This window comes from Aspergillus pseudotamarii, assembly GCF_009193445.1.
Source record: "Aspergillus pseudotamarii strain CBS 117625 unplaced genomic scaffold BDV38scaffold_27, whole genome shotgun sequence".
Classification (NCBI taxonomy): Eukaryota; Fungi; Ascomycota; class Eurotiomycetes; order Eurotiales; family Aspergillaceae; genus Aspergillus; species Aspergillus pseudotamarii.
Genome location: NW_022475041.1, coordinates 366,592 through 393,685, shown reverse-complemented (window position 1 = coordinate 393,685; position 27,094 = coordinate 366,592). Strand labels below are relative to the sequence as shown.

The 27,094-nt window shown below is 52.1% G+C and overlaps 11 protein-coding genes across 11 annotated transcripts; 7 read left to right on the top strand and 4 right to left on the bottom strand.

Moving 5' to 3' along the window:
* Positions 1-301: 301 nt before the first annotated feature.
* Positions 302-1,397, top strand: BDV38DRAFT_292988 (arad-like aldolase/epimerase; the record flags this gene model as incomplete). Its single annotated transcript, XM_032062135.1, has 5 exons — positions 302-538; positions 601-679; positions 751-944; positions 996-1,053; positions 1,117-1,397. 5 exons carry the CDS (start codon positions 302-304, stop codon positions 1,395-1,397), a joined length of 849 nt encoding a protein of 282 aa, XP_031913584.1.
* A 455-nt stretch (positions 1,398-1,852) lies between these two features.
* Positions 1,853-3,603, top strand: BDV38DRAFT_292986 (putative MFS transporter; the record flags this gene model as incomplete). The annotated part of the gene is made up of 6 exons (XM_032062134.1): positions 1,853-2,079; positions 2,127-2,417; positions 2,470-2,494; positions 2,551-2,723; positions 2,769-3,212; positions 3,258-3,603. Exons 1-6 carry the CDS (start codon positions 1,874-1,876, stop codon positions 3,601-3,603), a joined length of 1,485 nt encoding a protein of 494 aa, XP_031913583.1. The 5' UTR covers positions 1,853-1,873.
* A 986-nt stretch (positions 3,604-4,589) lies between these two features.
* BDV38DRAFT_292984 (uncharacterized protein) lies at positions 4,590-5,803 on the top strand (the record flags this gene model as incomplete). Its single annotated transcript, XM_032062133.1, has 2 exons — positions 4,590-5,330; positions 5,780-5,803. Exons 1-2 carry the CDS (start codon positions 4,686-4,688, stop codon positions 5,801-5,803), a joined length of 669 nt encoding a protein of 222 aa, XP_031913582.1. The 5' UTR covers positions 4,590-4,685.
* A 53-nt stretch (positions 5,804-5,856) lies between these two features.
* BDV38DRAFT_292981 (ABC transporter ATP-binding protein) lies at positions 5,857-10,743 on the bottom strand. Its single transcript, XM_032062132.1, has 10 exons — positions 10,084-10,743; positions 9,350-10,006; positions 8,987-9,266; positions 8,767-8,928; positions 7,957-8,722; positions 7,695-7,864; positions 7,076-7,605; positions 6,893-7,008; positions 6,648-6,838; positions 5,857-6,549 (listed from the first exon to the last, which is right to left on the bottom strand). The coding sequence occupies exons 1-10, from the start codon at positions 10,488-10,490 to the stop codon at positions 5,863-5,865; spliced, it is 3,966 nt and encodes a 1,321-aa protein (XP_031913581.1). The 5' UTR covers positions 10,491-10,743; the 3' UTR covers positions 5,857-5,862.
* Positions 10,744-11,178: 435 nt separating this feature from the next.
* On the top strand, positions 11,179-13,971 carry BDV38DRAFT_246946 (putative C6 transcription factor). Its single transcript, XM_032054610.1, has 5 exons — positions 11,179-11,374; positions 11,436-12,267; positions 12,345-12,782; positions 12,871-13,127; positions 13,189-13,971. Exons 1-5 carry the CDS (start codon positions 11,358-11,360, stop codon positions 13,730-13,732), a joined length of 2,088 nt encoding a protein of 695 aa, XP_031913580.1. The 5' UTR covers positions 11,179-11,357; the 3' UTR covers positions 13,733-13,971.
* An 11-nt stretch (positions 13,972-13,982) lies between these two features.
* On the bottom strand, positions 13,983-14,648 carry BDV38DRAFT_246942 (uncharacterized protein). Its single transcript, XM_032054609.1, has one exon. The coding sequence runs from the start codon at positions 14,451-14,453 to the stop codon at positions 14,199-14,201; it is 255 nt and encodes an 84-aa protein (XP_031913579.1). The 5' UTR covers positions 14,454-14,648; the 3' UTR covers positions 13,983-14,198.
* A 197-nt stretch (positions 14,649-14,845) lies between these two features.
* Positions 14,846-15,785, bottom strand: BDV38DRAFT_271357 (putative phosphoserine phosphatase; the record flags this gene model as incomplete). Its single annotated transcript, XM_032057304.1, has 4 exons — positions 14,846-14,982; positions 15,080-15,228; positions 15,296-15,595; positions 15,664-15,785. 4 exons carry the CDS (start codon positions 15,783-15,785, stop codon positions 14,846-14,848), a joined length of 708 nt encoding a protein of 235 aa, XP_031913578.1.
* Positions 15,786-17,596: 1,811 nt separating this feature from the next.
* BDV38DRAFT_271356 (putative class III aminotransferase) lies at positions 17,597-19,135 on the top strand (the record flags this gene model as incomplete). Its single annotated transcript, XM_032057303.1, has 3 exons — positions 17,597-17,912; positions 18,006-18,349; positions 18,419-19,135. 3 exons carry the CDS (start codon positions 17,597-17,599, stop codon positions 19,133-19,135), a joined length of 1,377 nt encoding a protein of 458 aa, XP_031913577.1.
* Positions 19,136-19,581: 446 nt separating this feature from the next.
* BDV38DRAFT_246938 (MFS transporter) lies at positions 19,582-21,453 on the top strand. The gene is made up of 3 exons (XM_032054608.1): positions 19,582-19,965; positions 20,027-20,041; positions 20,125-21,453. Exons 1-3 carry the CDS (start codon positions 19,729-19,731, stop codon positions 21,301-21,303), a joined length of 1,431 nt encoding a protein of 476 aa, XP_031913576.1. The 5' UTR covers positions 19,582-19,728; the 3' UTR covers positions 21,304-21,453.
* A 415-nt stretch (positions 21,454-21,868) lies between these two features.
* BDV38DRAFT_246936 (aminotransferase class IV) lies at positions 21,869-23,124 on the top strand. Its single transcript, XM_032054607.1, has one exon. It carries the CDS (start codon positions 22,051-22,053, stop codon positions 23,029-23,031), a length of 981 nt encoding a protein of 326 aa, XP_031913575.1. The 5' UTR covers positions 21,869-22,050; the 3' UTR covers positions 23,032-23,124.
* Positions 23,125-23,176: 52 nt separating this feature from the next.
* BDV38DRAFT_292965 (putative galactose oxidase) lies at positions 23,177-25,631 on the bottom strand (the record flags this gene model as incomplete). Its single annotated transcript, XM_032062131.1, has 1 exon — positions 23,177-25,631. One exon carries the CDS (start codon positions 25,629-25,631, stop codon positions 23,544-23,546), a length of 2,088 nt encoding a protein of 695 aa, XP_031913574.1. The 3' UTR covers positions 23,177-23,543.
* Positions 25,632-27,094: the final 1,463 nt, after the last annotated feature.

Genomic DNA, 27,094 nt, shown 5'->3' with positions numbered 1-27,094 from the left:
CGGTTTCCCACCAAGCTAGAGGCAACTGGGCCAAATAATACGAAAGCTGACATCTTATTGGTTCTCCTCTTCGGTTAGCTGTCGAGATCCCGTACTTTCCTGCTATAAATGGTTTAGCGCAGCTTGGTCACTCTGGATGGACTCATAGAAGCAGTCCTGAAGCTTTAGGAATGCCGTTATATAGAACGTATTGTTGCCGGACTAGATCATTCCTTGCGGCTTGCAATATTTAAATTCCCTTCTTCTAGTTGTTTGCACAGGATCTCTTACCATATAGCGCGTATAAGCTAGGATAGTGACTATGGCTCCCATGCAGGAAGATGAAACCCACCAGGAAGTAAAGACACCACTACAACTCATTTCTCAAGGTGTTTGCCTTCCTGGTATCCCTAAGCATCCCACCTTCGCTGCACAGCGGCAATGGATGCTGGAGAAAATGGCGCTGGCTTTCCGCGTCTTTGCACGCTTGGGGTATACGGACGGCATGGCCGGTCACATCTCGGTGCGAGACCCAGAAAATCCGCACACATTTTGGACGGTACACCCAGCAACACACCATGTGAGATCCTGAAGGAGAGCTATAAGACTAATCCATCCCAGAACCCATTAGCAGTGCACTTCGGCCTATTAAAAGTCAGCGACATGATCCTTGTGGACTATGAAGGGGTGCCGATTGGTGGTAAGAAAAAGCCTCCTCCTTTCCCAAACCCCAATCGTCAATACAAGCTTAGCACTGAATGGTTTTCCCAGGAAATCGGAGTCGACCAGCGAATGCTGCAGGATTTTTGATTCACAGTGCGGTTCATAAGGCTCGACCAGACGTTATGGCGGCTTGTCATACTCATAGTCCCCATGGTATGGCATGGAGTGCATTCGGACGGCCACTAGAAATGCTTACTCAAGATGCTGCGTACCTGTATGGTGATGCCCAGGCTGTATATCAGGTTTGGCAATATCCCAGTCCCGCTCATCATTCTGTCGCTGATAGCCTGCAGGACTTTGGAGGGGTTGTACTCACACAGGATGAAGGTGACCGCATTGGTACCGCGCTAGGTGGGTCTGTTGAATCCCTGCCTGCTCCAGAAACATGTATTAACGACGGCCGTGACTGAGTAGGACCAAAGGGCAAGGGTATGATTCTCCAGAACCATGGTCTGCTCACTGTTGGCTCCACGGTGGATGAAGCATGTTTTCTGATGACTCTCATGGAGCGTGCTTGCCAGTGTCAGCTTCTAGCCGAGGCGGCAGCGGCCAACGGATTGCCGAAAGTTCTCATCCCGGAAGAAAGCGCGAAGTACACGTTTGATAACTCGAGTGACCCAGAAACCCTCTACTGGGAGGGACAACCAGACCTACAGTATGAAGAATACATGTGCAATGGCGAACATCGAGGTTGACGTACTGCATATCCTTGGATAGTTCCAAGACACTAGGACCGCCTAATCTAGCTCCATAGCACGGTTATGAACCCACTAGTTGTCCACCGGTTGTTAGTTAAGTTATATAAAGCACACGTTCACAGAGACTTCTAGGCGACGAGCAATTCCTAAGCTGCTGAGCCTCCTTACAGCGAGAGGCCACCCCCTGTGCGTGAGTCAGAAAATAGTGTTTTGGTGGCCAAACTGCCCGTTTATTAGGTAACTATAGCATTGAATCGGGTATAGTAGCGCCAAGTTAGAAGAGCATTGAGCTCTGATGCAGATCCGGGGCAAAGCTACCCCGAGCAACCTTCCCCCGCGTTTGTCAATGCGGGGAAATCGGACATGCTCCGATGGACGAGTGACCAAAAACAAATTGTATGGCTTCAAATTCATGGGTGAATCCGGTTGATCATGATATGAACGTTTCCAAGCCACCATCCACCCATCCCAAAATGACGAAGCCAGAGGATCTCCCCACCGAATATCTTGAGAATGTTCAGAAGGTCGAGCAGTCGGAGCAGGATGTGATCTACCAGACTTACGTCTCCCAAAGTCCGGAATGGCATCGGAAGATGACCAGGCAGCTCCTCCGCAAGGTGGATTTCCACCTCCTGCCATGCCTCATTCTGATGTACTTGCTGAACTTTCTGGACCGGAAGTACGTACCCCCGTCTTTCCTCAATCGTGGTGAGACTGACAAAGTAGTAATTTGTCTCAAGCACGACTGGGCACCCTGGAGGAGGACCTGAACATGGAAGGGACAGACTACAACCTCGCGACCAGCATTCTATTCGTCGGGTACCTACTCATGCAACTACCGTCCAATCTCCTCCTCACACGCGTCCGGCCCTCGTTACTTCTGGGGATCACAATGGCCATCTGGGGGGTGATATCAGCCTGTCAGGCTGCCACCCACTCGTTTACGGGATTGGTCCTCTCTCGATTTTTCCTCGGTTTTGTGGAGGCCCCGTTCTTTCCGGGGGCGATTATGCTGATGTAAGTCAGTTGGAGGCGTTGTTCACGACGTTGATGATGCTGATTGGATCAGGTCGAGTTGGTACACCCGCCAAGAAGTATGATTCAATGGTCATCAGCCGCATATCTGGAACGATTGCTGACTCCTCTGTAGCTGAGCCATCGAATTGCCTGGTTCTACGCAGGAAGCTCATTGGCCAACGCATTTGGCGGTTTGATCGGTGCCGGTGTCCTGGGCAACCTCGACGGTGCCCATAACATATCAGGATGGCGATGGTTATTCATTATTGAAGGGTGTATCACGGTAGGAATATCGTTGATATCCATGTATGTGCCCTGTACTCCCTCCCACCGGTAATGCTAACGGCCCAGTCTGCTCTTGCCAAATTATCCCGCAACCACGTCATGGCTTAATGAGACAGAGAAGTTATACGCGCAATGGCGTCTCATTCATGATGCGGGAGAAGCCGACGAAGCGAGGTCGACCAACCTCCGCGAGGCGCTATGGTTGGTCTTCTCCGACAAACGCATCTACCTGTTCATCTTGCTCCAACACTCGTCGCTCCTGTCACAGAACTTCCAGTATTTCTTTCCAACCATCGTCCAGACGCTGGGTTATGGGAATATCGAGACTTTGCTGATCACTGCACCGGTCTGGATTGCCACTTTTCTGGTGTCCCTTCTGGTGACATGGTCGTCGGGCCGGACGAATGATCGCAGTCTGCATATCATCTCGTTGATGCTCGTGAGTGTAGTCGGATGCGTGATCTGTACCGCGACGACGAACATTGGTGCCAGATTCTTCGGCATGTTTCTGTACGTACCGCCGTCCATTCACATCGACCAGGACTGACTGTGTAGGATGCCGATGGGTGCTGTGTCCGCCTATCAGATCATCATCGCATGGGTAGCCAATTCCTTCCCCCGGCCCCTGGTCAAACGATCCGCGGCCATCGCGACGGCGAATATGATTGGCAATACAGCCTCCATTTATGGAAGTTACATGTGGCCCTCGTCCTCCGGCCCGCGGTACATCGCAGGTGGCAGTGCAACGGCCGGAATCGCGTTACTCGTCGCGATCCTCGCATTTGTCATTCGCATAGTACATTCCCGGATGAACAAGCGGCTCGATATGGCCCAGGAGAGCAGTCCGATCGAGGATGGCGCTTTGGAAGGACGTCATACAGGGATGAGATACATTTTGTAATATTCTTCTTATCAGGAATAGACACGGTATGGCAACTGGATGCTGTACCTGAACGTGGTTGAAGAATGTGTGGGCTGGAGTCTGGAAGGAACCGGGTTGTCCCGACTTCTCGGGATCAGGTACATAGATGTTCCATAGCTTTAATTTAATAAACAAGCCTGTCACCCTGCGGGCGAACTAGCATAATCATTTGCTTTGGAACCCGGCTAGGGTTAGTGGCGTGGCAGATGGCGAGCGTATCCCACTCATAGATCGTTGCATTGGGTCGAGTCGTCCTCGAATTTCCTCTTCGGTTGCAAGATGAAAAACCCTGACGCTCTTAGCAAACATCCTATCGCATCTCAGGCGCCGTTTTCGAACCTCGATGTCTCAACCAAATTGAAAGCCTGGGAGCTCAAAATATGTTCTATAGATTCATAAGGCGGCATTTAGTGTACTACCCACGTGGTGCTCTACATACGGCTTGAATCTTGCGCGGCCAGGAGAGCACTAGGCGAATTATAGTCTAGATTCAGCTTCTCTTTTCATTTGTAGATCTATTTATTACAGAGTATTTATGAATGAAATCCCCATCGGCTCGAGCCGAATCATCGGGAACTACCGACCTTGTCGGCCGGGCCGAAAGGATTGACCCTAAGAGCTGCCTGAACGTGTGCATGTTCACACCCTCGTCGATATTACCTACCTCCTGACAAATAAAAGTCAGTATGCCACTCTTGCTTAATGCTGTTGCAATACGTTTGACCCACTATATTTCTGTTCAATGTCCCCTGCCAACATGTGGGTCAGCGCTGCACCATACCACCTTCTTCTTCAGGCTGACTATCAGACAACAGGCATGTTACGCTCCTTCACGCCTCTATTCCTTTCGGCTAGCTCAGATATGATGTTGCTAAGTTTGCCTGCAACTAGGGTTCCATGCAACCTCAGGGTGAGCAACAAGCTTACGGCTGGCCGCCGTTAAATAGAGGCGATGGCCGCTCAGATCGAGTTCGTTCTTGATGCCATACAACCACACTCCTTTAATCATTTCGTTCACGTCACTCCTTTAGATCAATCATTTCATTCCGTGTATTTATATCATGTCCCGTCTACTTGCACTTCTTGCTGCTTCGGCGTCGCTGGCCTTGGCTGCCACCATCCCTGTGATCCCCCGGGGCACAGGTGCAGGCATTACTCCTCACGAGCAGTACTCCTCCTCAGTCGGCGTTGTCGGCTGCAAGATCAACACCAACCGGGTGGCCTACTGGCCCAGCGCAGTGGACTGCAATGACATCTGCGTCAAGGTCACCTACAAGGGCCGCTCCCTCAACATCCTCAAGATTGACACCTCTGGGGGCGCGTATGACATCTCCTACGACGCGTGGAACTACCTCGCCTTCGGCCAATCTGCGAAGGACGACCCGCATACTGGCGGAGCGATTCATATGAAGTATGAGGTCGTCGACCCGAGCAAGTGCGCCGATCTCCTGGACAACGGCAAGCTGCCGCTCTCCGCAGCCAACAGCATGGACTTTCTCTCGTCGTGTCTGAGCCAGGCCGACAGTTTTGTCGCCAAAAACCACGTGTTGTACAACATCGCCGACCCTGTCTGCCACTACGGTGTCGATGAGGTGTGCAGCCTCGACCTCTCTGTCAGCAACCAGCCCTCGTGTCCCAGTGGCCTCGGTAGCACCGCTCCGCTAGACGAGCCGGTGTATAACATTGAGTTCGGAACTGGCAAGGAGGTTGTCGCCTAAGAGCATTCTCCCCGGTCTTGCGGAAAGCTGTATATCCTTGTCTCAATCTGTATACTTAATATACTAGAATGCTCAAAGTTGCCCTGGGCATCACAGACCTAAATGTTTGAGATGCTGCCAGTTGATATGATCCCGGATCAGAAACTGCCCGAAGTCAAAATCCACCCGGCCAGATGCATTTTATAGGGCAAATCTATGGCACGAACGCCAACCCAACTAGATTCAAGTTTAATAATTTACACCAAGTTGAGGGCTCGTCGCATGCCGGTTCCTAGTATGGGACTGAAGAATAACCTTGTAAACCCACGGGTTGATATACCTAATCTGTAAGTTATCTGCGGAGAATCTATTTCAGTATAAAATCTCTAATGGGGTAAGACCAAGATACATAAATATATTAATGAAACCTCACCAAAACCCGCGTGTCCAACTCACAGGTTTTGACCCAAGCCGTCTATTAATGAGCAATATAAGCTTTCTTATAAAGTGGCGTACTATCCCATTACGTTCAGAGCAGAAATCACGCTGCGCCGTCAAGTCTCTGAGCCTCGCACATCTTGGCATACATGCCCCCCTTTGCGACCAACTCGCTGTGCGTCCCCACCTCCACAATATTGCCTGCGTAGAAGACGAAGATGCAGTTAGCGTCGCGGACCGTCGAAAGGCGGTGCGCCACCGCGATGGTAATTCGGTCGCTGGACAACGCGGCCTCCAACAGAGCGCCCTGGACGAGCTTCTCCGACTCGGTGTCGAGCGCACTCGTTGCTTCATCGAGCAGGACCACGCTCGGCTTGCGTACCAGCGCCCGAGCAATGGCAATGCGCTGCCGCTGACCCCCGGAGAGCTGGCTACCGCTGGTCCCACACGGCGTGTCGAGGCCGTCGGGCAACGAGGATACAAAGTCCCATGCGTGGGCCGCCCGGCACGCCTCCTCCAGCGCCTCATCCGACGCTGCGTCCGTTACGCCAAGGTACGGCATGCCGTGCGAGATGTTATCACGGATCGTGCCTGGGAAGAGTGTCGGCTCTTGCTGCACCAGGGCCACGTGCTTTCGGTACAGAAGCGGGTTGAGGGACGACAAGGGCGCAGACGAGTCAAGAGTGATAGTCCCACGTGTCGGGTCGTAGAAGCGCTCTAGGAGTGAGATCATAGTGCTCTTTCCGCAACCTGATGCACCTACGAAGGCCACAAACTCACCCCGTTGAATCTAAGCCGGATTAGGGTCAGTGAGCGCTCCTTACTCCCAAACTGATCTCCACCTAGATGGGAGAAAGCAACTTTCTCTCAAGCGCAGTGGGTACTTACCGACAGAGATACGCCCTTGAGAACGCGGTTGTCAGGCGCCAGGGGGTACGAGAACTGTACGTCGTGGAAGTCGTAGGAGCGGCATCCATGCTTGGGTCCCTCGTTGCGGTTGTCATCAGTCTCGAGGATAGTTCCGTTAAGCCCATCGAGCCATAAGTAGTAGTTGGCAGCTTGATTCGCCTTGGTTAAGCCTAGAAACTGTCAGTCGCTCGATACCAGCAGGGTTTGAGCCGCCTGTGACTCACTACTGGCGAAACTGAACGCCAACGCGGTGGCTTGGCCAGAGAAATAAACACCCATAAATGATATGATGAACTGGTACAAGCTGATTTCCCCGTCGTTGATTAGCTTCGATCCCCACCTGTTCACTCAGTCCATCAGTCCAACCGCTTTACATGACGAGGTGAATCCAGGAAGCGAAGACCCACCAGAACCCCAAGGCCAGGACGAAATACTCGACAGACTGTGTGAGAGAGAACCAGGTCATCATGTGGAACATGGGCCTGCTCGTGTGAGATATCGCGAGGTCGAGCTCGTAGACGTACTTCCGCAGCACGGTGCTCTCGATGGCAAGCGAAGAGACGGTGCGGATCGCCATGACTGTCTCCGAAGCCACCGAAGCGCTCGCCGACAATCTCTGGTCTATTTCGTCGTCCATTTTCGCCTCCAGCCTCACACGCGCATAGCCGCCGAGCATCATAGGCGGCAGGCCGACGAAGACACCAACTAGCCCCAGTTTCCAAGACACTACGATTGCGAGGATGCTAGACGCGACGATATTCAGCACGGACATGAGGATGATGGCGACGGTAAAGCCCATCAACTCCAGGATAGCTTGCGGGTATGAATCAAGGCGGCCGATGAGCGCACCGATCGTATTTTCCGCCCGGTCGAAAAATTGGAGGTCCTGCCGGAGGAAGGATGCCATAATTTCCCGTCGCATCTTCCTGTTGAGTGTCTGGGACACGGTAGGCTGGACATCAGTACCACGATGCGAGACTAGGATCGGGACTTTCCTTCCCGCGTCCACGGCATGGAAGCTCTTACCTGTGCGATAGTATTGGTCGACCAGCCCATGACGAAGTATATGACGAGAATGCCGAGCGACATGACGAAGAACATTAAGGAGATAAAATTGCCGCGAGTGACGACGTTCGACGACGTAAAGACGCTCATGATATTGCCTAGCAAGAGGGCCTGTCCAGGGTTGACGGCGGCTGTGAGTGATATCGTGGTGAGCAAGTGTCACGGCAGCACCGTTGGGTCCCCGGCTGGACCTTGGGAGCCATTGTCAGTCGAGGACACTCACCTCCCCCGATGCACGTGGCTACTGTGACCGCGAACCAAAGCCAGATATCCTGCGTCCCTCTCAGAAGCTTCCAAATATTGTGGATGACGTCCGTCTTCTCGGCCAAGTCGTAGTCTTCTTGATTCCTTAGTGCCGCCAATGGTTGCGCGTCGGCTGTCCGAATCCTGCCAAGTGAGTGCATGCGACCGACATGATGGTTTTCCTTTTCCGAAAGCTCATCAGAATTGCTGGCGCTCCCCAGGCCGTGGCCGTCCTCGACGTTGGCCGGAGCCAGGTCCTGGGCCTTGACGAGAGTGGCGTAGATGCCGTTCCTGGACACCAGGTCTTCGTGCCGCCCTTGTTCGGTGATCTTACCCTGAGAGATGACGACTATGTTATCCGCGTTGCGGATGGTCGCGAGCTTGTGGGCAATGACAATGGTCGTGCGATTCTTGGAGGCATTTTCGAGGGCCTTCTGTACAATACCCTCGGCGTGCGGGTCTAACGCGCTGGTTGCTTCGTCCAGCAGGAGGATTTTGGGCTCCGAGATCACACTGCGGGCAATGGCGATCCGCTGCTTCTGTCCCCCGGAGAGCAGGCCCCCTCTCTCGCCGATGCGCGTGTGGTACCCTTGCGGCAGGGTCTGGATAAACTCGTGCGCGAAGGCGAGCTTCGCGGCCGCTTGGACGCGCTGCATCTGCTCCTCTTGCGATGCCGCCTCCCATGGGGTGCCGATGAGACCATTGGCAATGTTTTCGAACACGCTGGTGTTGAAGAGCACCGGTTCCTGGAATCGTTAGCGAGTGGTGTCTTGCACGTCGGTGGGACGACCGTTGGGTGCCTTGCCTGTTGCACGAGACGGATGTTGGTCCGTAGCCACTTGAGATTGAGCTGACTGATGTCTGTGCCATCCAAGGAGATGCTTCCTGTACGGGGGTTATACCACCGTTCGAGCAAGCCAATGATTGTGCTCTTTCCGGAGCCGGATGATCCCTTTGAGCCACCACATTGTTAGCGGATCCGAGGACGGGTGCAACCGGAGACTGCTCACCACCAATGCCGTGACCTTGCCTGCGGGGATAGTCAAGCTGAAGTCCTCTAAGACAGTGACATCTGGACGCGTCGGATAGCTGAAGCTGACATTGTGCACATCAATACAGCCGGCCGTTTCCTCCGGTTGGTCTCCGAATTCGTCGAAGGGGTTGATCTCGGATGGTCTATCGATGAGAACGAATAACTCCGAAGCTGCCGTTGCCGCGCGACTGAAGGTGACCATGTGCGGTGCTACTTGCATGACCGTATTTGCAGCCATGATGATGGAAAAGAGAACCCTGTTGCCCTAGTTAGTCTCTGGATCTCTCTCTATCCACGAGTCGTAGCCTCGCTGCCCGCTCGCCTGGGGTGAGAGACTGACGTAAAGACGGTGCCTAGATCGGATATCTCGCCGCGATCGAACATGGCAATACCCTGCCAGAAGGCCAGGCCCATGCCCGCGTAGACGACAAAATACTGTCCTCCGAAGACGATGCCGTATAGCTTATTCTTTCTCATTCCTTGGGTGTACGCATGCTGGAGGTACGAGTCGTACTGGGCCATCACCCTTGGTTGCAGGCTAAATGCCTGCAGGGTCCGGACCCCTCCCAGGACGCTCTCGGCATAGCTACCGGCTTGAGCGTAGATCTGCAAGATCTTCGTCTCGATGATGGCGTCCAGGCCACTGGCCGTGCCGAGCACTATGAGCAGAGTGGGCACGATAAAGATCAGAATCAACGTCAGCTTCCATTGTGTTACAAATGCAATGATGAATGCTGCCACGAAGGTGGCCATGGCTTGGATGACGATGCCGAGTTTCTCTGCGATGCCGGATTGGATGAGCTTGCCGTTCGTCGTGGCTTGTTGAGATATGGAGCCGGTGACGCCTCGGTCATAGTATGCAATTTCCTGGCTCAAGGCAGCCCGTAGATAGCTTTGTCGGATATTACGAGTCAGGCGGTACGCGACATAGGTGAAGAGAGAGGCGTAGATATAGGTAGCGACAAAGCGGACGATACCTATGCACACAAAGTACAGGCTATAATTGCATTAACATCTCATCCGGGCCCGTCGTTTGAGAACAAATCTGCAGGGGGGGGGGCAATATGCTCTTACGCTGACGTCCGCACCGCTGCCATGAAGTCTCCCGGCCTCGAGGTCGCGTCGGAGAAACTAAAGTCGCTCAGCAGTGTCAAGAAGTTTCCCATAACCAGGTTGACCATCGCGACAGCAACGCCCGACGTAACAGCCGCAACGAAAGCAATCCATTCCAGGACGTAGAGTTTCGGATCGCCGAAGGTGAACACTCTCTGCCAGGGAGATCGTCCCCACTCGTCAGTTATCACTCGGACCGGTGCGCAGTCAGACCTCCTATTTCCGATCAGGCTTACCAGGAAACCACTTATACCGTTCTTCTTCTCGGCAGCTTCCTCCTCTTCCTTTTCCGGCTTGATTAAGACTTGAGTATCGTTGCCTCCTTCGGCAGCTCCCTCAGCGTCTCGCCGGTCTAAACGAACGACCATGTTGAATATTGAGAAGCAGAAAAATCAAGGCGTGGACGATTCCAGTGAGATATCGAGCGTGGATGACTCGAACCACCGTGACTGACACAATCGAAGAATGGTGGACGTAGCGATATCAATATATATAATAGAACGAGAAGAAGAACGGAACCCGTTGGGGTGACTGGAACGAACGACATCCCCGAATCTTTGCCTGGAGAGTGTCCACATTTTATCTTCTCAACCTGAAATACCTCGGGAGCTTGGAGACAACCACATCCGGTCTCCATAGTGTGGGTGTGATGAGGTTGCTGGCCTGGAGAGGAAGAGAGGACGCTCGATGGAGAGAGGGCGGAGTCTCCGAGCCTCCGAAGACCCGACGACCCGCGCCAAGCCTTCCACATTGGAAGCGCCTTTCGGAGCCTCGCGCTCACGTTTACCCTCCGATGCGATGCCTCCGCCTTCTTACAACTCCTCGAGACTGACACGAACACGGACCCGGAATAGTGGAAATTCGCCCCTGCCACTACTCGCTCACACACTCGCAATGGAAGACAGTCCAGATATCTCGTCCGTGCGGGGGGACGAAGACGACGACCAGCATCCTGCCGCCGCGACCGAGAAGTTAGCAGTGAGCTGACCACGATGTACTTCATCTGATGTGAAACCAGATCATGTCACTGATCAGCTTCTGCGCACACAGTGTTATCGCTGCCGCCAGCGCAAGGTGAACGACGACACGCCCTCCATTCGTCGGTGGGGTTGAATGTCTAATTGCGTGTTCAGGTGAAATGCGACCGGGCGAGCCCGTGTGGTCACTGTGTGAAAGCGGCGACCCAATGCTCATACGCACACGGGCCCAAGCCGAGAGAAAGGCGACAGAGGGTCATGGTCTCGAAGACATAGTAAGTACCTGCCAGACGCCAAGGCGGAGGGAGACCGAACACCCAGTTAAGGGTCATCCAGTGATTCCAAATTGGATGAAATATCAAGGAAACTCGACGAACTCAGCCAGAGGGTGCGTCAGTTGAGTCAGGAACCGACTAAAAGCCGAACCGATAAACCCTGCGACTTTATAGACTCGATCAACAGGCGCCCGGAGGAGCGTTGTTCATCCGCCGCGTTCGGACCAACCCCAGCAACTCCATCACTCGGCTCGACACCTCCCCAAGGCTCCCTGCCGGACAGTCCCACCGGCGCAGGGGTTCCTGGAGGACACGGCAAAGCCGAGTACGAGGGGGAATCATCTCTTTTCGCCCATGCCATCTTCGCGAGTCGATTTCTGCAAAATGCCATTGACAGTGCGACGAACGCCGAGGTTGCGCACGAGATGCAAGTCGTCCTGAACGGCCTCAAGACTGCCGTTCAGTCGGGGAACCACAAATCTGATACGCTCCGTACTCTGTATCCTCATGCCAAGGAGATCCCACCCGGCTCAACGACTCGGAATCTCCCTCTACCGCTGATTGACAAGGTGTTCATGTGTTTACGTATGGCCAGAGAATGCCCGCAAGTGGCCACGCTATGGTTGGGGGACTATATTAAACCCAGCCAGTTCAGCGACTACTTGATCAAAGTCGCATCGCCTGGTCCTGCGAGCGAAGCCGACTTGATCATCGTCCATTGCGGTCTGTACTGGCTGTTCTGCGAATGCTCCAAAGTCGTCCCTGACGAAGACACAAAACACGATTACGACGCGCAGGCGTTCATCTGCGCGACGAACCTCGAGACGGTCCTGGCAAACCTTCGCTTTCATCAGCCAACCGATATGGACTTCGCATATGCGATGGGCATGGCGGTACGTCGCTTGCTTGTTCTTTTGTTCTTTCTACGCGTCCATCGAACGGCCCCGTGCCCACTGACCGGACATACTAGTCGCTGTACTGCCTTCAGAAGAACAAGCCATCGGCCGCGTGGAACTTCATCAATTCGGCCTCCCACATGGTACAGGCCCTGGGCTTGCAACATAACGTTCCTGCCGACACTGAGGGGCCAGAAGAAACCGCGCAGAAACGGAACCTCCTTTCCACCATCTATGTGACCGAGAAGATGCTGTCGCTCCGCCTCGGCCGCTCATCGACCTTCCGAGACCAGGACATCACCCTGAGCCATTTTGGTATGCAGCATCCCCACGGTTCGTTCTTGGCGGAACTGGCCCCCGGTTGGATCAACATGGCGAGTATACAGGGCCGGATATACGACGACATCTACAGTCCCGGTGCCCTCCGGCAACCGCCACCCGTCCGGACGGCTCGTGCCCGGGCTCTGGCAGCCGAGTTGACAACGGCGATGCAACATGCGCAAGATATCCACGTGAGTTCATGCCAGCTACCTGCCCAGGATCATTGCCGTGGTCCTCTTCCCCCTCGAGACAACAACACCGACACCTGACTGGCTGCAGGACCATTACGAAGCGAGCAAAGGACACGTGTTGGGCCTGGATTACCACGAAATCGCAAGACGTTCCGACCGAGTCATCGGCCTTTCCATGCTGACGCTGATCTACCGAAGCATCCCCCCTGAGGAGCCATCGACGTCCGCATTTTGCCAAGAATGCATCGACGCCGCCAGGGAGACCCTGCATGAACACGACCAATGCGTCGCGGTGATTACCAAAGCACGAGGGAAGACGGTGTTCCTTGAAGCCTACCTCAACTGGTTCGTTCCCGGTGATGCCCCGTTCCATTCTCGTCCCGATCGATCTGACCGGGAGACGCAGGACCATCACCCAATCTCCCTTTATCCCCTTCATCGTGCTGTTTTGCCACATCATTGACACGTCGGAGGCCGCAGACCTCGAGCATATGAAGGGACTCGTCGAGACGCTCGAGTCGACCTCGAATCCTCGCACACATAGCACATGTAGCAAGCAACGTCGCCTCTTCCGGGTGTTGTACGACGTCGCAGTCAAGTACGTTGAGATCCAATCCCGCCCGAGCATTGGGCCAGGGGGAATGTCTGGGCCGATGGCTCGGCCGCAGTCTGCCGACGCATTTGCCGGCACGACCGTGAACGGTCGTGGGCAGGATGCAACGAACTCCGGCGGGATGGTGGGAGACCCGGGGACCACGAATACTCCAGATACCCCTAGCCACATGGCACCACCGGACGAGGTGAGCGGGGACAGAATAGGCCTTGTCGGTGGGCTGGTCGAGCCTACGGTATTTGGGGATGTAGACATGGGGATGGATCTTTCGGGAGCTCAACTGTGGGACTGGTTCAACAAGAACCAGGCCATCATGAGAATGCTTGAGGATACATAGAACATGGTCGGGATGGACTGGCGGAGCGCACAGGCATAGTACAAGTGATGAGGTACGTAGCCGTTGTGTGATCCGACATACTCTGATGATACCCCTGTATAAGAAGATCGACCCGGATTCCTTTCAGTACTTACGAGCCAGCATACCAAATGATGTATAGACAGGAATCAAGGCAGAGGGGGCTTCCCTCCTTTCTCTGTGACAGTGTATGCTCTCGTTCGTATTGAATCCTATCAATCCGTCTCTTGAAGTTAGATTCGCCTGGTTGTTTGTCCATGATATTGATGTCATCATACATCGATTTTCAGGCTTGCTGATTCGTCGTACTATAACTCAGGGGGACTATTCACGCAGATTGACCGTGCCTTGCTCCGTCATCACGTTCCATCGTTGCTAGCAGTTCTTGGTTGTGATATGATGGTTCACCTTGAGTTGAGCGTTGTTGGTATCGGAGTCCCCCTTCACATCAATTCTGTACCCATTTAAATTTCGACCGTTGGTTAAGAATACTAGAAGGAGATAAGTCACTTAATTTCTTTTTTTTTTTCTTTTTTGCCACAATGGGAAAGAACGCAAGACGAATATGCACGCCGGGGGTAAGCAAAAGGTACGAAGAGATGGAGCGAAGCCACAGAAATGGGCTGCGCTGGCCCAAGCGTATAGCATTAGCTACTAAGCAGATCCGATATCTCGACGGGAGGACGATCAGACACAAATACATGCTGGCCTGTATTTAAAGCCGGGGTAAGACACAACAGCGGAAGATGATCAGAGAGCTCAAGAATGAGAACGAAAAGAAGAGACAATCCATTGGCAGGCTTGGGGGATTCGAGCGAATGCTCACTCTACTTGCTGGCCCTACATCCGAAAGTCTTTAGTATTCGTTGCCCGAGATATCACACGAAGCACAACCAGGTACGCGTTGGGAAGCACCTAATACCAACCACAATTATGCTATCTTGATGAAGTGGCGCAAGTGAGTATCGACTCGAAAGGAGTATATAATTATAAGTTCGCTTCATAACTAGCAAATACATGAGACATTGATCCCAGCATCAAACCGGACAAGCGGCTTGGGCTGTGGTGTATAAGATGGCAGAGTCTGCTAGATTATCATCCACCAGTGGAATACCCCGTGATTTCAGCCCTAGAGAGACATTCATAAATACCTTGCATTGTGTCAAGGATCGAGCTCCAGTTGTCGAAGGGGATAAATGGAATCCCCCTTTCCCTGCAATGATCTACGAGGTCTACCTCCTACGTTAGGCTCTTGTATAATCAATGGCAAGGAACCCCGCCGTGCAGTTGGATATGAGATGGTGAAAGCAAGTCAACGGGAGAACTCACCCAGACCCTCCTTTGCAAAAAGAACGTGAGTTTGCGATGCGGCAGATAAATCCGAGACGCCATCTCCAGCGTAAAACAGTAGAGGACAATGTCCGCTGGGTAGTCCCAGGTACGGCTTGATCTCGAGTGATTTATCATGACCGAAGGCGCTGTGTAGTGCGTCATTTCGGTTTATTGAAGACTCAGCCAACGGGTCAGTACATCTGTTGCCCTTACCTGTCGTCACGGTATTTAATCCGCCATCCACCCTCGGTCGTCTTGTCCCCAAAGCACTGCGGCTCAACATCATTGGCAACAACGAATATATTTTCTGGCTTGCTGCCGAGAACGGACTCCAGCAACATGGTGATGAAAGGAGTCATCCCCGAGGAGAGAACAACGATAGGGATATTACACCGTTTTGCCCAAGCATAGAAATCCAGGAAGTGTGGATCAAGCTGAATATTATCCTGTACAAGTCGCAGGCAATCCGCTAACGGGACCTGTACACTCTGGAGCATGGCGTGGAATGCATCTCTATTGGTGAAGTTGGTCAAGCTGCCGTGAGAAATGACAGAAATGTTGTATTAATATCGAAGTCTTACCTGAAAGCCATATTGCCTTTCATGACTTCCATCTCCAGTTTCCGTCGCATTTCCATCCCAAACCCAAAATTATCCACCTTCAAACCGGGTAAGCTACGGTGAACGTATACTGGGGTCGACATAGTACCAGATAATCATTGCCTAGAGTGCATTCAGCGACGAGTGTGTCTGAGTATCATGACGGAGTAGAAACAATACGATGGAAGGAGGAGGGAAAGATCCAAGAAAGCCTTAGGAAAGAGTATCATACAGTCTTTCAGAGTAATAGTTCCATCAAAGTCCGTAAAAAAGATAGCTTTGGGGTTCTCTTTGAGGTAAAGCAGTTCATTTTCAGGGGACTCCATCATGTCGCCTGTGACCAGGATTGAGGATCTTTCAAGAGCAGCCGAACGAATCAAAATGGCGCCTAAACAGATGATGGAAAGAAGCAAGGTTATAGAAACGTATCCACCGGCGTTGTTAACATTTAAGCTATCGAAGGACAATTGGGTACCCCTCTCCTAAGTCAGCCTGGTGGTGGGTGGGTAGCTATGAGAGCTAAGATTTTTCTAGCTGCGTGTATGATCATTACATGCACGACAGGGACATCTCTATGAGGTAGAGTACTACAAATGTTTCCTATTCCGAAGGACCTATCACGAAAGTTTGGCCCAGCCGGGAACTACGATCTTATGACATTTGCGCCGGTGGCTCCGTCTGTAATGGCTACTATCTCTCGTGTAATGAGGAGCCTTGTCTAGCTTGGAGGTATACTGAGATATGGACAAGATAAAGATCGAGCTTCTCAGAGGGCCAAAATCCGGAAGTGGCCATTTGCAGCCATCCTTCTGGTGTCACTAGCCTTGGGAGCAGATCCAGGGAATGTAACCACATTTCCGGCGTACCCAGAGCTCAGTGTCGGGTACTTGCCTGTCATATCCCACAATAGCTGTGCTCGAGGTGGGTCGACTAGTCCGAACAATCTCTGGTTCACTCTACATATGACACCCTAATCCTGTGGGTCTTGTCCTGACAGCCGATATCTATCTCCTACCCGAAAGGGACTGCTTCCACACCCTGAGCGACCTAGACATTAACCAGTGGTATATAAGATCTGATCATTTTACTCGATGACCAGCTTATGTCTGTGAATTAAACATTTGTCATATAGCGAAGGTTGAACTTAAATCTCCTCTCCATTTACCTTTCAAATGGATTGCTGTCTGCACTCGACGCAAACGGAGCATGCCACACCATAGGAACCCTGGGAATGCAACATTCCGCTATTCGCGATGATTTTAATTCACATATGCAATTCAGCACTAGGTGCGAGGTGTCCTTTTCGCAAGTCATTGCACTCGACATCACTTTCGACACCGTGTTACACATCTTCGAGGACAGTTATACTCGATGAGTCATTACTGTTAGTGTGAACCTGCAAGGTAACATTCTATCGGGGATGTTGATGCAACCTATGCTATCTGTGGATATTGAATTGCGCTAGAGGATGCTAAGAATTGCAAACACGCCTTCAGCCTTCCACACGGACCGCAATATCGTGACCCATGGTCTGTCAGGGTTGAGGAAGGAATTCTAAATCCGAGGGATGTACAGATGTGGAGTCGGAATAGGTAGTATTCCACGAAGGAATGGTTCATACTTGTCGCATAAGGCCTAGACTTGCCACAGCCTCTACGATAAACGTATTGATGCGAAGGTCCCAATTGCATCTGGCCATACTGACTGGCTACCGCAGTTACTTTGACCATGTAGACTGAAATTGATCGGAAGCTTCGGTAAAAAAGAAAAAAGCACCTGATGTTGAGATACCTCTGTATTGCCCAAGACCCAACTATATAATCGAGCGTGTGGAAGGCCCAACTGTTTCACGGTTTCGTGATTACCAGATTCTCATCAGTTAAACCCTTCGCAAGATACAACCTCTACTATTACAATGGGATCCGCAGCGGAGCCAGCATACCTGTACAAGAATGTCTCTCATGATCCAACGGTGCCTCTCGTAAAGTCAGCCGAGGGCATCTATATTTCCCTCGAAAATGGACAGAAGATACTAGACGCCACGAGTGGAGCGGCTGTTTCTGCAATCGGCCACGGCGTAGGTCGTGTCAAGAAGGCAATAATGTCCCAGCTTGACCAAGTGGAGTACTGCCATCCGGGATTTTTCCCAAATACACCAGCAATGGAGCTGGCAGATCTTTTGGTGGAGTCCACAGGAGGAAAGCTGTCCCGGGCGTGCATTCTTGGATCTGGTAACCAATCAGCTCCCCTCGTCTGCTTTTCCATCCCTCGCATCAAGGGACCATTCGGTAAGAATTCGTGAACTAAACCCGTGGGCTACATAGGTTCCGAAGCCGTCGAAGCGGCCATGAAGCTGGCGTATCAGTACTTCGAGGAGCAGTCGCCGAACACACGGCGAACCAAGTTCATTTCCAGGCACGGCTCATGGCATGGTTGCACTTTAGGGGCATTGGCATTAGGAGACTTTAAGCCGAGGAAGAGTCGGTTCGATTCCATTTTGACCACTAATATCTCCCATGTCTCAGCTTGCGATCCATACCACGGCCGCATGGAAACTGAGGATACCGAGACATATGTAGCTCGACTCAAGGAGGAACTGGACAACGAGTTCCAAAGACTTGGCCCTGAAACCGTCTGTGCGGTCTTTTTGGAGCCGATGGTTGGTACGGTAGGTGATCATAAGCCCGAGCTAGGTTTCGTTGATTCGGATATGAAATTGATCTGGCTGAATACTTAGGCCCTGGGCTGCGTTACTGCATTACCAGGATATCTACAAGCCGTGCGGGATGTATGTGACCGCTACGGTGCCCTCCTGGTCTTCGATGAGATTATGTGCGGCATGGGCCGGACCGGAATCACACATGCCTGGCAGGAGGATGGCGTCGCTCCAGATATTGAGCTCGTAGGAAAGGGTCTCGCCGCCGGATATGGGACCATTTCTGGGCTCCTTGTCAACGACCGTGTCTTGGATGGATTGAGACACGGTGGTGGGTATTTTATCCACGGGCAGACCTACCAATCCCACCCCCTGGGCTGCGCAGCAGCAGTCGAAGTCCAGCGCATTATCAAAGAGGAAAACCTCATTGAGAACTGTCGCAAAATGGGTCACTATTTGGGTCAGCAGCTAAAGCTACATCTGGGTGACCACCCATACATCGGAGATATCAGAGGGCGTGGTCTCTTTTGGGCAGTTGAATTCATGGCTGATCCACCCACCAAGACTCCGTTTTCTCCGGCATTCGCTATCAGCAAGCGCATGCAGTCTAGGGGAATGGAAAGGGGATACGATATCTGCCTATTTGCCGCCACTGGTGCGGTTGATGGTTGGAATGGTGACCACCTGTTACTGGCACCACCGTACACTGTCCATAAAGAAGATGTGGACGAGATCGTGAGTAGGCTTGTTCGCACTATTGACAGTGTATTTGAAGATGTAGCGGCGCTAGTTATGTGAAGCATCAGTGGTCGTGAAAGCTTTTGTTGTCTAGGCTGTCTTGTTCTTTTGCCTATGTTGATTTACCTTGTTCTTAGTTGAGGTATCCAAGAGGGAGCAAAAAGAAGAAAAGAAAAGAAAAGGGTAAAAAAAAAGGACGGACCGAGAGCGAACAAAAGTATAATTCTGCGAGTATTATGCTGGTAATTACCTCATGACCACTGTATTCGTGGTATAATCTATATCCAAGTGAAATGAAGCATCCCGGTGACACTCCCTAGACACAGATGTAACCTAAACGTTTACTACCCTCAGTATTCTGATGTGTTGCATGCAACCCTTCCAGCAGTGAGGGTTTTGATAACCATGTTCATCTACGCTTAGTAAGACTAGATGCGTAGGATTTGCCTCTGCCTCCGTCGGCTGTGTCCGTTTTTTCTCTTATTTCCATTCCTTTCCCCCTCTCCCTGTCTTTCCTGCTTGCTGGGCCTGCTCGCTGCACCTCCTACCGTCTGAAGGTGATATCTACAGCAGGCATTTTGGTGTAATTAGAGCCTAAATCCTTGTCTTATTTACATACAACATCGCATCCCTCAAGGCACGATAACGCATGAATGATGAGCACACAGCAGGACTTGGCGTCACAGGCTCCTTTATTATCAGACTCGGCTTATGTATCTTACGGGTCTTACCAGGAAAATGGACGAGACCGAGATAATGTCAGTGAAGAAGGTGTCTCTGACTCACTGCACCAGCCGGAAAGGTGGAATGAACCTCCAGTGAACCTGTGGCGTGTCCTGGCTACATTCTACAGCTTCATTGTGGTCGGCGCAAACGACGGGGCATACGGGGTAAGTGGTTCACAGAAGTCCATTTTCAGGGAGCTTGTACTAATAGGCCTGCTATCGGTAGGCCATGATTCACTATGTAGGTTCATCCGTCGGATATATGCGTGGCACCCTCTGAATATTGGCTGCTGACCACTTTCTATTCCCTTCATCTCTCAATAGCTGGGCCGATATTACGACGCAGACTATACAACGGTTTCAGTAGTGTTCCTCTCGCCTTTTCTTGGCTACGCTACCGCTGCCATGGCCAATAGCTGGATACACGAGCGCTTCGGTCAGCGCGGAATTGCCTTGCTGGGCACGGGGATGCATGTTATCTCCTACTTTGCCACAACCCAGCACCCTCCCTTCCCGCTTCTTATTACGATATTCATCCTGGCTGGCCTGGGAAATGGCATCGTGGATGCATCGTGGAATGCTTGGATTGGTGCAATGCATAACAGCAGCCAGTTAATGGGGATTCTCCACGCATTTTATGGTCTGGGAGCGGCCTTGGCACCGCTTACGGCCACGTACGTGATTACCCAGAGAGACTGGATGTGGTACCACTTCTACTATATAATGGGTATTGCAGCAACCGTCGAGTTTGTGACTTCGGTCGCTGCATTCTGGTCCGCCAGAGGCTCGTTAGTTGAAGCCAGTGAAGTGGGTGCTCCTGGGGACAACGTGCAACAAGATGGCCGAGACTCGTCGAGACACCACACCACACTAAAGAACCCAACGCTTGAATCATTGAGCTTGGTCTCGACATGGATCATTAGTCTATTCCTTTTAGTCTATGTGGGCATCGAGGTCACCGTTGGAGGATGGGTCTTCACGTTCCTCGTGGATCTCCGGAATACACCACCGTCTGTGGCAGGCGTAGTCACATTCATGTATTGGGGAGGACTGACCGTTGGCCGTGTGTGCCTTGGATTCATCACGCCCTACTTTAAGAGGCAACGTCTTGTTATTGTTGTGTACTTAGTGGCCTGTGTGGTGTGCCATATTGGCTTCTGGCTCGCCACGGAACTCCACCTATCCATGATCGCAGTGACCTTACTGGGCTTCTTCCTGGGGCCCCTTTACCCGGAAGCGGTTATTGCCCAGGCCGCACTCTTGCCAAAGCATCTCCATGTTGCAGCCGTCGGCTTTGCGTGTGCTCTGGGGAGCGCCGGTGGATGCATTTTTCCTTTCATCACGGGCGCAATCGCAAAAGCCCACGGTATCAAGGTTCTTCACCCTGTTGTCCTTACGATGTTTATCGTGTGTTTGATATTGTGGTTTGCTCTTCCAGCGCAGCGCCGAGGAACTAAAGAAGCCGCATCACCTGGATGGAGCAGTTCACCTACACGGTCCTAGTGGCTGATGCAGACACTGATTTCTTCCTGTGATGATACGAATGATATACGAAATTCTGGCCGCAATGTCTTGACCATGATCACAGCGATATTTGCAACACGTGTTACTCAATATATGTTTCTTCGCATGCGATAGCTCTTAGCTCTGAATACAATTACCTCAGACGTAGCATGGGCGCAACCGCCTTGCTTTCTCCACGAGACAGCAGGGTGTGGGACTCAAAAAGCAACTGCACCGTCCTGAAAGTCATGAATTGGGTCGTGACGGCATTAAACCAGAAGCATAGAGATGTAGATTTTTGCACACGAAGAGCAAGTCACGGCAACCATACTGGAACCGGATATAGCTACCAGGCTCAGTCAATACGTCACAACAGGATCTGAATGACAGCTGGAGCAGGTGTGCTGATCATACACAGGTGGTGACGACGTGATTCACAATCCATCGTAGAACAGACTAGACCCGGGGAGAATAGCCAACCAAGAGCGGTGCCAATCTACCTCGTCACGGAGAGGGAGCATCCATAGTTCACTGCCACTTTACGAGCCTGGAGTCATTGAGTCATGCGGGAGTGGGCGTACCAGCAGGCGAAACCAGACACATCGTTCTGGCATGGCCCCAAAGCAACTCCGATTGTTCTTTTCCCATGTTCGAGGCATCGGTCCACCAGAGACTCGAGACACAACGTTCTCATCATCAGACGCTTCTTTCGGTAACGTCCTCAGTTGAACATACAGCCCTCTCACCATGACAACTATGAACAAAGTATTTTCCGGTTATTACGAGCGCAAGGCCCGTCTAGATAACAGTGACAACCGCTTTGCCAAGGGAATTGCCTACGTCGAGGGATCTTTCGTCCCACTCGCCGACGCACGAGTCCCACTCCTCGACGAGGGTTTCATGCATAGCGACCTCACGTATGATGTGCCATCGGTCTGGGATGGGCGCTTCTTCCGCCTCGATGATCATCTCCGTCGATTGGAAGACAGCTGTCAGAAAATGCGACTGAAGATCCCACTGTCCAGGGACGAGGTGAAGCAGACCCTAAGAGAGATGGTTGCTAAGAGTGGAATCGAAGATGCGTTTGTGGAGCTGATCGTCACCCGTGGCCTGAAAGGGGTCCGTGGCAATAAGCCAGAGGATCTGTTCGACAATCATCTCTATCTGATCGTCATGCCGTATGTCTGGGTCATGGAGCCCGCCATGCAACATACCGGAGGCAGTGCGATCATTGCCCGTACCGTACGGCGCACTCCCCCCGGTGCTTTCGATCCTACCATCAAGAATCTCCAGTGGGGGGACTTGACCCGGGGTCTATTCGAAGCGGCTGACCGTGGCGCGGATTACCCATTTCTCTCCGACGGAGATACCAATCTCACCGAAGGATCCGGTTTCAATATAGTATTGATTAAAGATGGCATTATCTACACACCCGACCGTGGGGTTCTAGAAGGGATTACCCGTAAGAGTGTTTTTGATATTGCCCAGGCCAAGAAGATCGAGGTCCGCGTTCAGGTGGTGCCACTCGAGCATGCCTATCACGCCGATGAGATATTCATGTGTACTACAGCTGGTGGCATTATGCCTATCACGAAACTCGATGGGAAACCGATCCAGAATGGCAAGGTCGGCCGCCTTACTACAAAAATATGGGATGAATACTGGGCGATGCACTATGACCCGAAATATAGCTCTGCTATCGATTACAGGGGCCATGAGGGCAACTGATGCTGTCTCATTCTGCTCGTCCCTCCCCTTTCGCCGGATCCGGGTTTTTTGAAGTGCGATGGCCAGCGACGAATCCGCCGGAGTGTGTGGAGCATGCCTTCCTGGATATGAGGGTCTTGTTGGTCCTATCTTGATCGAATACTGTGTACTGTTAAGCCTCCTCCTAATTGAGGTTCGGAATTGCAGGCTATGTATGTATGATACATGCATAAAACACAAAGCTTAGTGCAGCAAATGAAAACGAATGACGGTTTTTTTCAAACATTCATGTTCAAATCCGGGTTGTAAAATCCTACATACGTGTTGTAGAGCTTGCAGTTACGAATGGTCTTGCACATTGCGCTACACGTTGTATAACATTCTCCACAGCAGGCCTTGCCAGTCACAAACCCGAAATTAAGTCACAGGTGTTTCTCACCATCAAAAACGTCTTGCCCGGCTCATGAATCCTCTGCGGGGGTTTCCGATCTGGTCCAATCCAAACCATCTCGATGTCTGGAAAATGCTACTTCTTACAGGGTAATTTGGACGTTTTTCGACACGCTAGGCACTCCATTTGCGTTGATAACAAACAGCATGTAGTACCCAGGAAGAGCAACGCCAGGATCATTGGGGATGTCTGCTGTGTACATGTTGGTCCCGGCATCTTGGAGCACTAGTTCAATGCGACGCTGGTCGGTGTTCACCGTGTGTGTGGTGCTGCCGTAGCGGATCAGGGAGGCATTACTGATAGGGGAATCAGCGGTGATCGTAATTTGACCGCCATACCGAAGGCTGGCTGGGGCTACAGTCTCGATTTGAGGACGGGGGGCACGATTGCCATCCGCGTCAAACAAATATGGCGGAGTATAGATCTGGGCATCGTAGTGGTTAGCGGTGCAGTTGGCACACAATCCCCCGCCACCGTTAATCACTGTCGCGTCAGGGAGAAGAAGGGACCAGCTGTGGTAAACGCGGACGATATTGTTCGGAAAGTGTTCGACAAATCTATCCTGGCCAGGGATGTATCGCTCGGGCGTCAACTGAGCAGTGCTCTCGTTAAAGGGCAGGCCATGCGCCTGGCCGCCGGTGATAAACACACTTCCATCGGGCAAGACAACTGACGTGTGAAACGTCCGCGCGTAGGTCATATCACCACCTGCTTTCACCGTCACCGGCGGAGTGTTGGGGTCCCCTATCGTGATGAGAGTTGCATTCTTCGTAGCATCCGAATCCTCATAGTTTGGGGACCCTCCAAACGTGAGGATTCGCCCACCGGCGGCATCAAACATGACCGCATTGCCGGACATCTGATCGTAGTCCGTGCTTCGATTGCCGGCATTGGTCACATTTCCTTCGCCCTGCGCGAAGTACCAGTGCATGGCCTGGCTCGGCCCGGCATGGAAGATCGAGAGGTTCTTCCAACCGAAAATCCAACCATGATTATCTGCATGATAAGGGCCCAGGTTGTCATGGGTTAACATGGGTTGTGAGCCGGCGTTCGGCAACTCAGTCCAAGTGTCGGCCGTGACATTATACACCTCACTGTTCTTATTCTGAAGCTGCGGGCCGTTCCACGAACCGCCCAGCACAAACATATTGCCGTCGGACAGGATGGTGGAGGCCTGGTAACCACGTTCGACGTTCATGGGTGCTCCTGCGATCCAGCTGTCGCTGAAGGAGTCGTAGATACTCGTCATGGTATCATCATTGCCTCCAGTGACAATAACGCGCCCATTGACATCCATGGAGATACCCGAACAGAACATATCGTGCTCAGTATCGGAGACTTCCCGCCGCGAGACAACGCCCGTAGTCGGATCCCACGTGGCCGTTTGCGTTAAGCCACCACTGGTACCCCCATATTGGTTCTTCCGATACGAAGACCAGACGAGCACCTTCCCCGAGCTGGGCTCGATGGCCGCTGAGGCCGGGACGAGAGGGAAGTCGATCGTTGGCCCCCAGGCGCCAACCTCATTGAGGCGTTTTCCCTGTGGCGCTGTGGGAATGGTGTTCGCCGACCAGATTTGTAGGTCTGCAATACTGGTTGCATTGTCTCCATTGGACGAGGAACGCGCAATGAGCCTGACATACTGAACCGCTTTGGGCTCAAACACAGCCAGCTTCACGGTTGAATCAGGCCACCATGCCCCATGTGCGACTGGGTCTCCCCAGGTTACCCCATCCGTGCTGAGGACAACATCATGGGTCCCAATCCAACCGTCCTCCACGGCTCTTGGCCAGATGGCAATCCCACTCACATTCTGTACTGTCCTGAGATTGATCGTGATGTTGTGAGGAAGCGACGCGATGCCGTTGGTATCGTAACCGCTGTGCCAGTACGTGGTATTGTCGCCGTCAATCGCATTGATACATTCATGTCCGACCTGCTCGCTGTCGCATGTTGCTATCCAACTGCTCCGGTCGATCCGCGCGCTGTTGTACGGCGGAGACTGATACAAGCCTGTATTCTCTCCTCCCGTATCGACGGGGGCACCACTTCCCTCAATTCCCAGCGACAGCCCTTGTGCCACTGCAGATATGAGGGACCCATGCACGTTGCCTTTCTCCGCTTGGGATAGCCCGATGAGCAACAATACCGATGCCCACTTGAGACCCATTCCTGCCTTCTGCTTCATCGTGTCTTTGCAGGCGGTTTAGAGTAAGAATAAAGGTATTGTCCCCAACCCGTATTGTCTCTGGGTGGAGGCTAAATTGATATATATATACTTCATCGTGGTCAGTAGAAGCTCGAGCAACCAATTCAGAGTATCTGTATACGATCAAGCACTAGAATTCCCGGTGTTCAGGAATGAAGGGATTTCGCCGTGTCCCACACCGTGTGACACATGCCGCATATCCCAACATCCACTTAAAAGACAGCGACACTCCCCATATGGAATGCACGGTCTAGTCCCTGTCACCGCCCTAGTTTTACGAGCGGCTGGCGATTGGGATGGCATGTTAAGAGGAATCAAGTCAAAGTCGCCCATAAGTAATTCTTTCCCTCCTGATCAATGTTCTCACACGCTGTTCCCAGGATAAACCCCCTCGCAACATGTCGTGTCAGGGACTCGTGGAAAGTTGCGTTCGAGAACACATCTTTATATTACAGACGGCAGCAAGTGATAAAATCCTAGGACTCTTGTATGGACTCGCGAGGTGCTAGAGGGATCTGCATTGCAGGCGTAGCAGTGGAATGACCAGCGAAATGCTGAAATGCGGGATATTGACAGATGGACTGAATTCTCAGAATAGAATGTTGTATTATACAATCGAACCTGCTCAATCTCGCCTGTCTCCTCTCAACCCATGACTACCGAGGCCATTCCGTCTCTGGGGCAGAACTATATGTCACTACAAGATATATTCGAGATTCTTGAGCTCTCGGATAGGTAGTCACCTCATTCAATCCTCATTCCTGTTGTGTTTTGTAGGCTGGTCGAGCGTTTCGCCCCACGGCATTCAAAAAACAGACAAACTATGTCCAAGTAAGGGCGTCGACCTGAGATCATTGTTTGTTGTCATAACCTCGTCGCGTTATGGCTTACCAGGCGCTGTACCCAACTGTACCTGGTTAGTAGAGAAGGCTGCGAACTCCCTGTCTCCTCGGGAGATGGAGAAGGTTAGTGATTCCCACATAGCGTCTTGCAGTGGCTTCATGCACGATGAGCTGACATGGCCTGACCCCATGATTCCACAAATGTTGTACAGCGCTGTAGGAGCAGTTCGGAGTGATGACCTCATTTTCCAAAACATATGACTCGAATCGGTGGGCATAGCTGGACTGGTTATTAATCCGATATATTGCGTCAAGTCATGTTCTGCAAGCGGCATATCCGTTTCTCTGTCCGCGACGCCCAGTCCGTGCATGTAAAGTCGAAACCCTCGTTCCACCCAAGCCTTTCATCAAAGCTACCCAGAAGTCAGAAAGGAAAAGGGTGTTACTTCACTTGGATATACAGATCCGGTCCTTCTCGACCAACGCGTCAACCGCTGCTTGACTCCGGGCTCAATATTGGGTCGGTTACAAGAGACCACCAACCAAATCAAAGAAAGATGAGTTTGGCACATAAGGATGCAA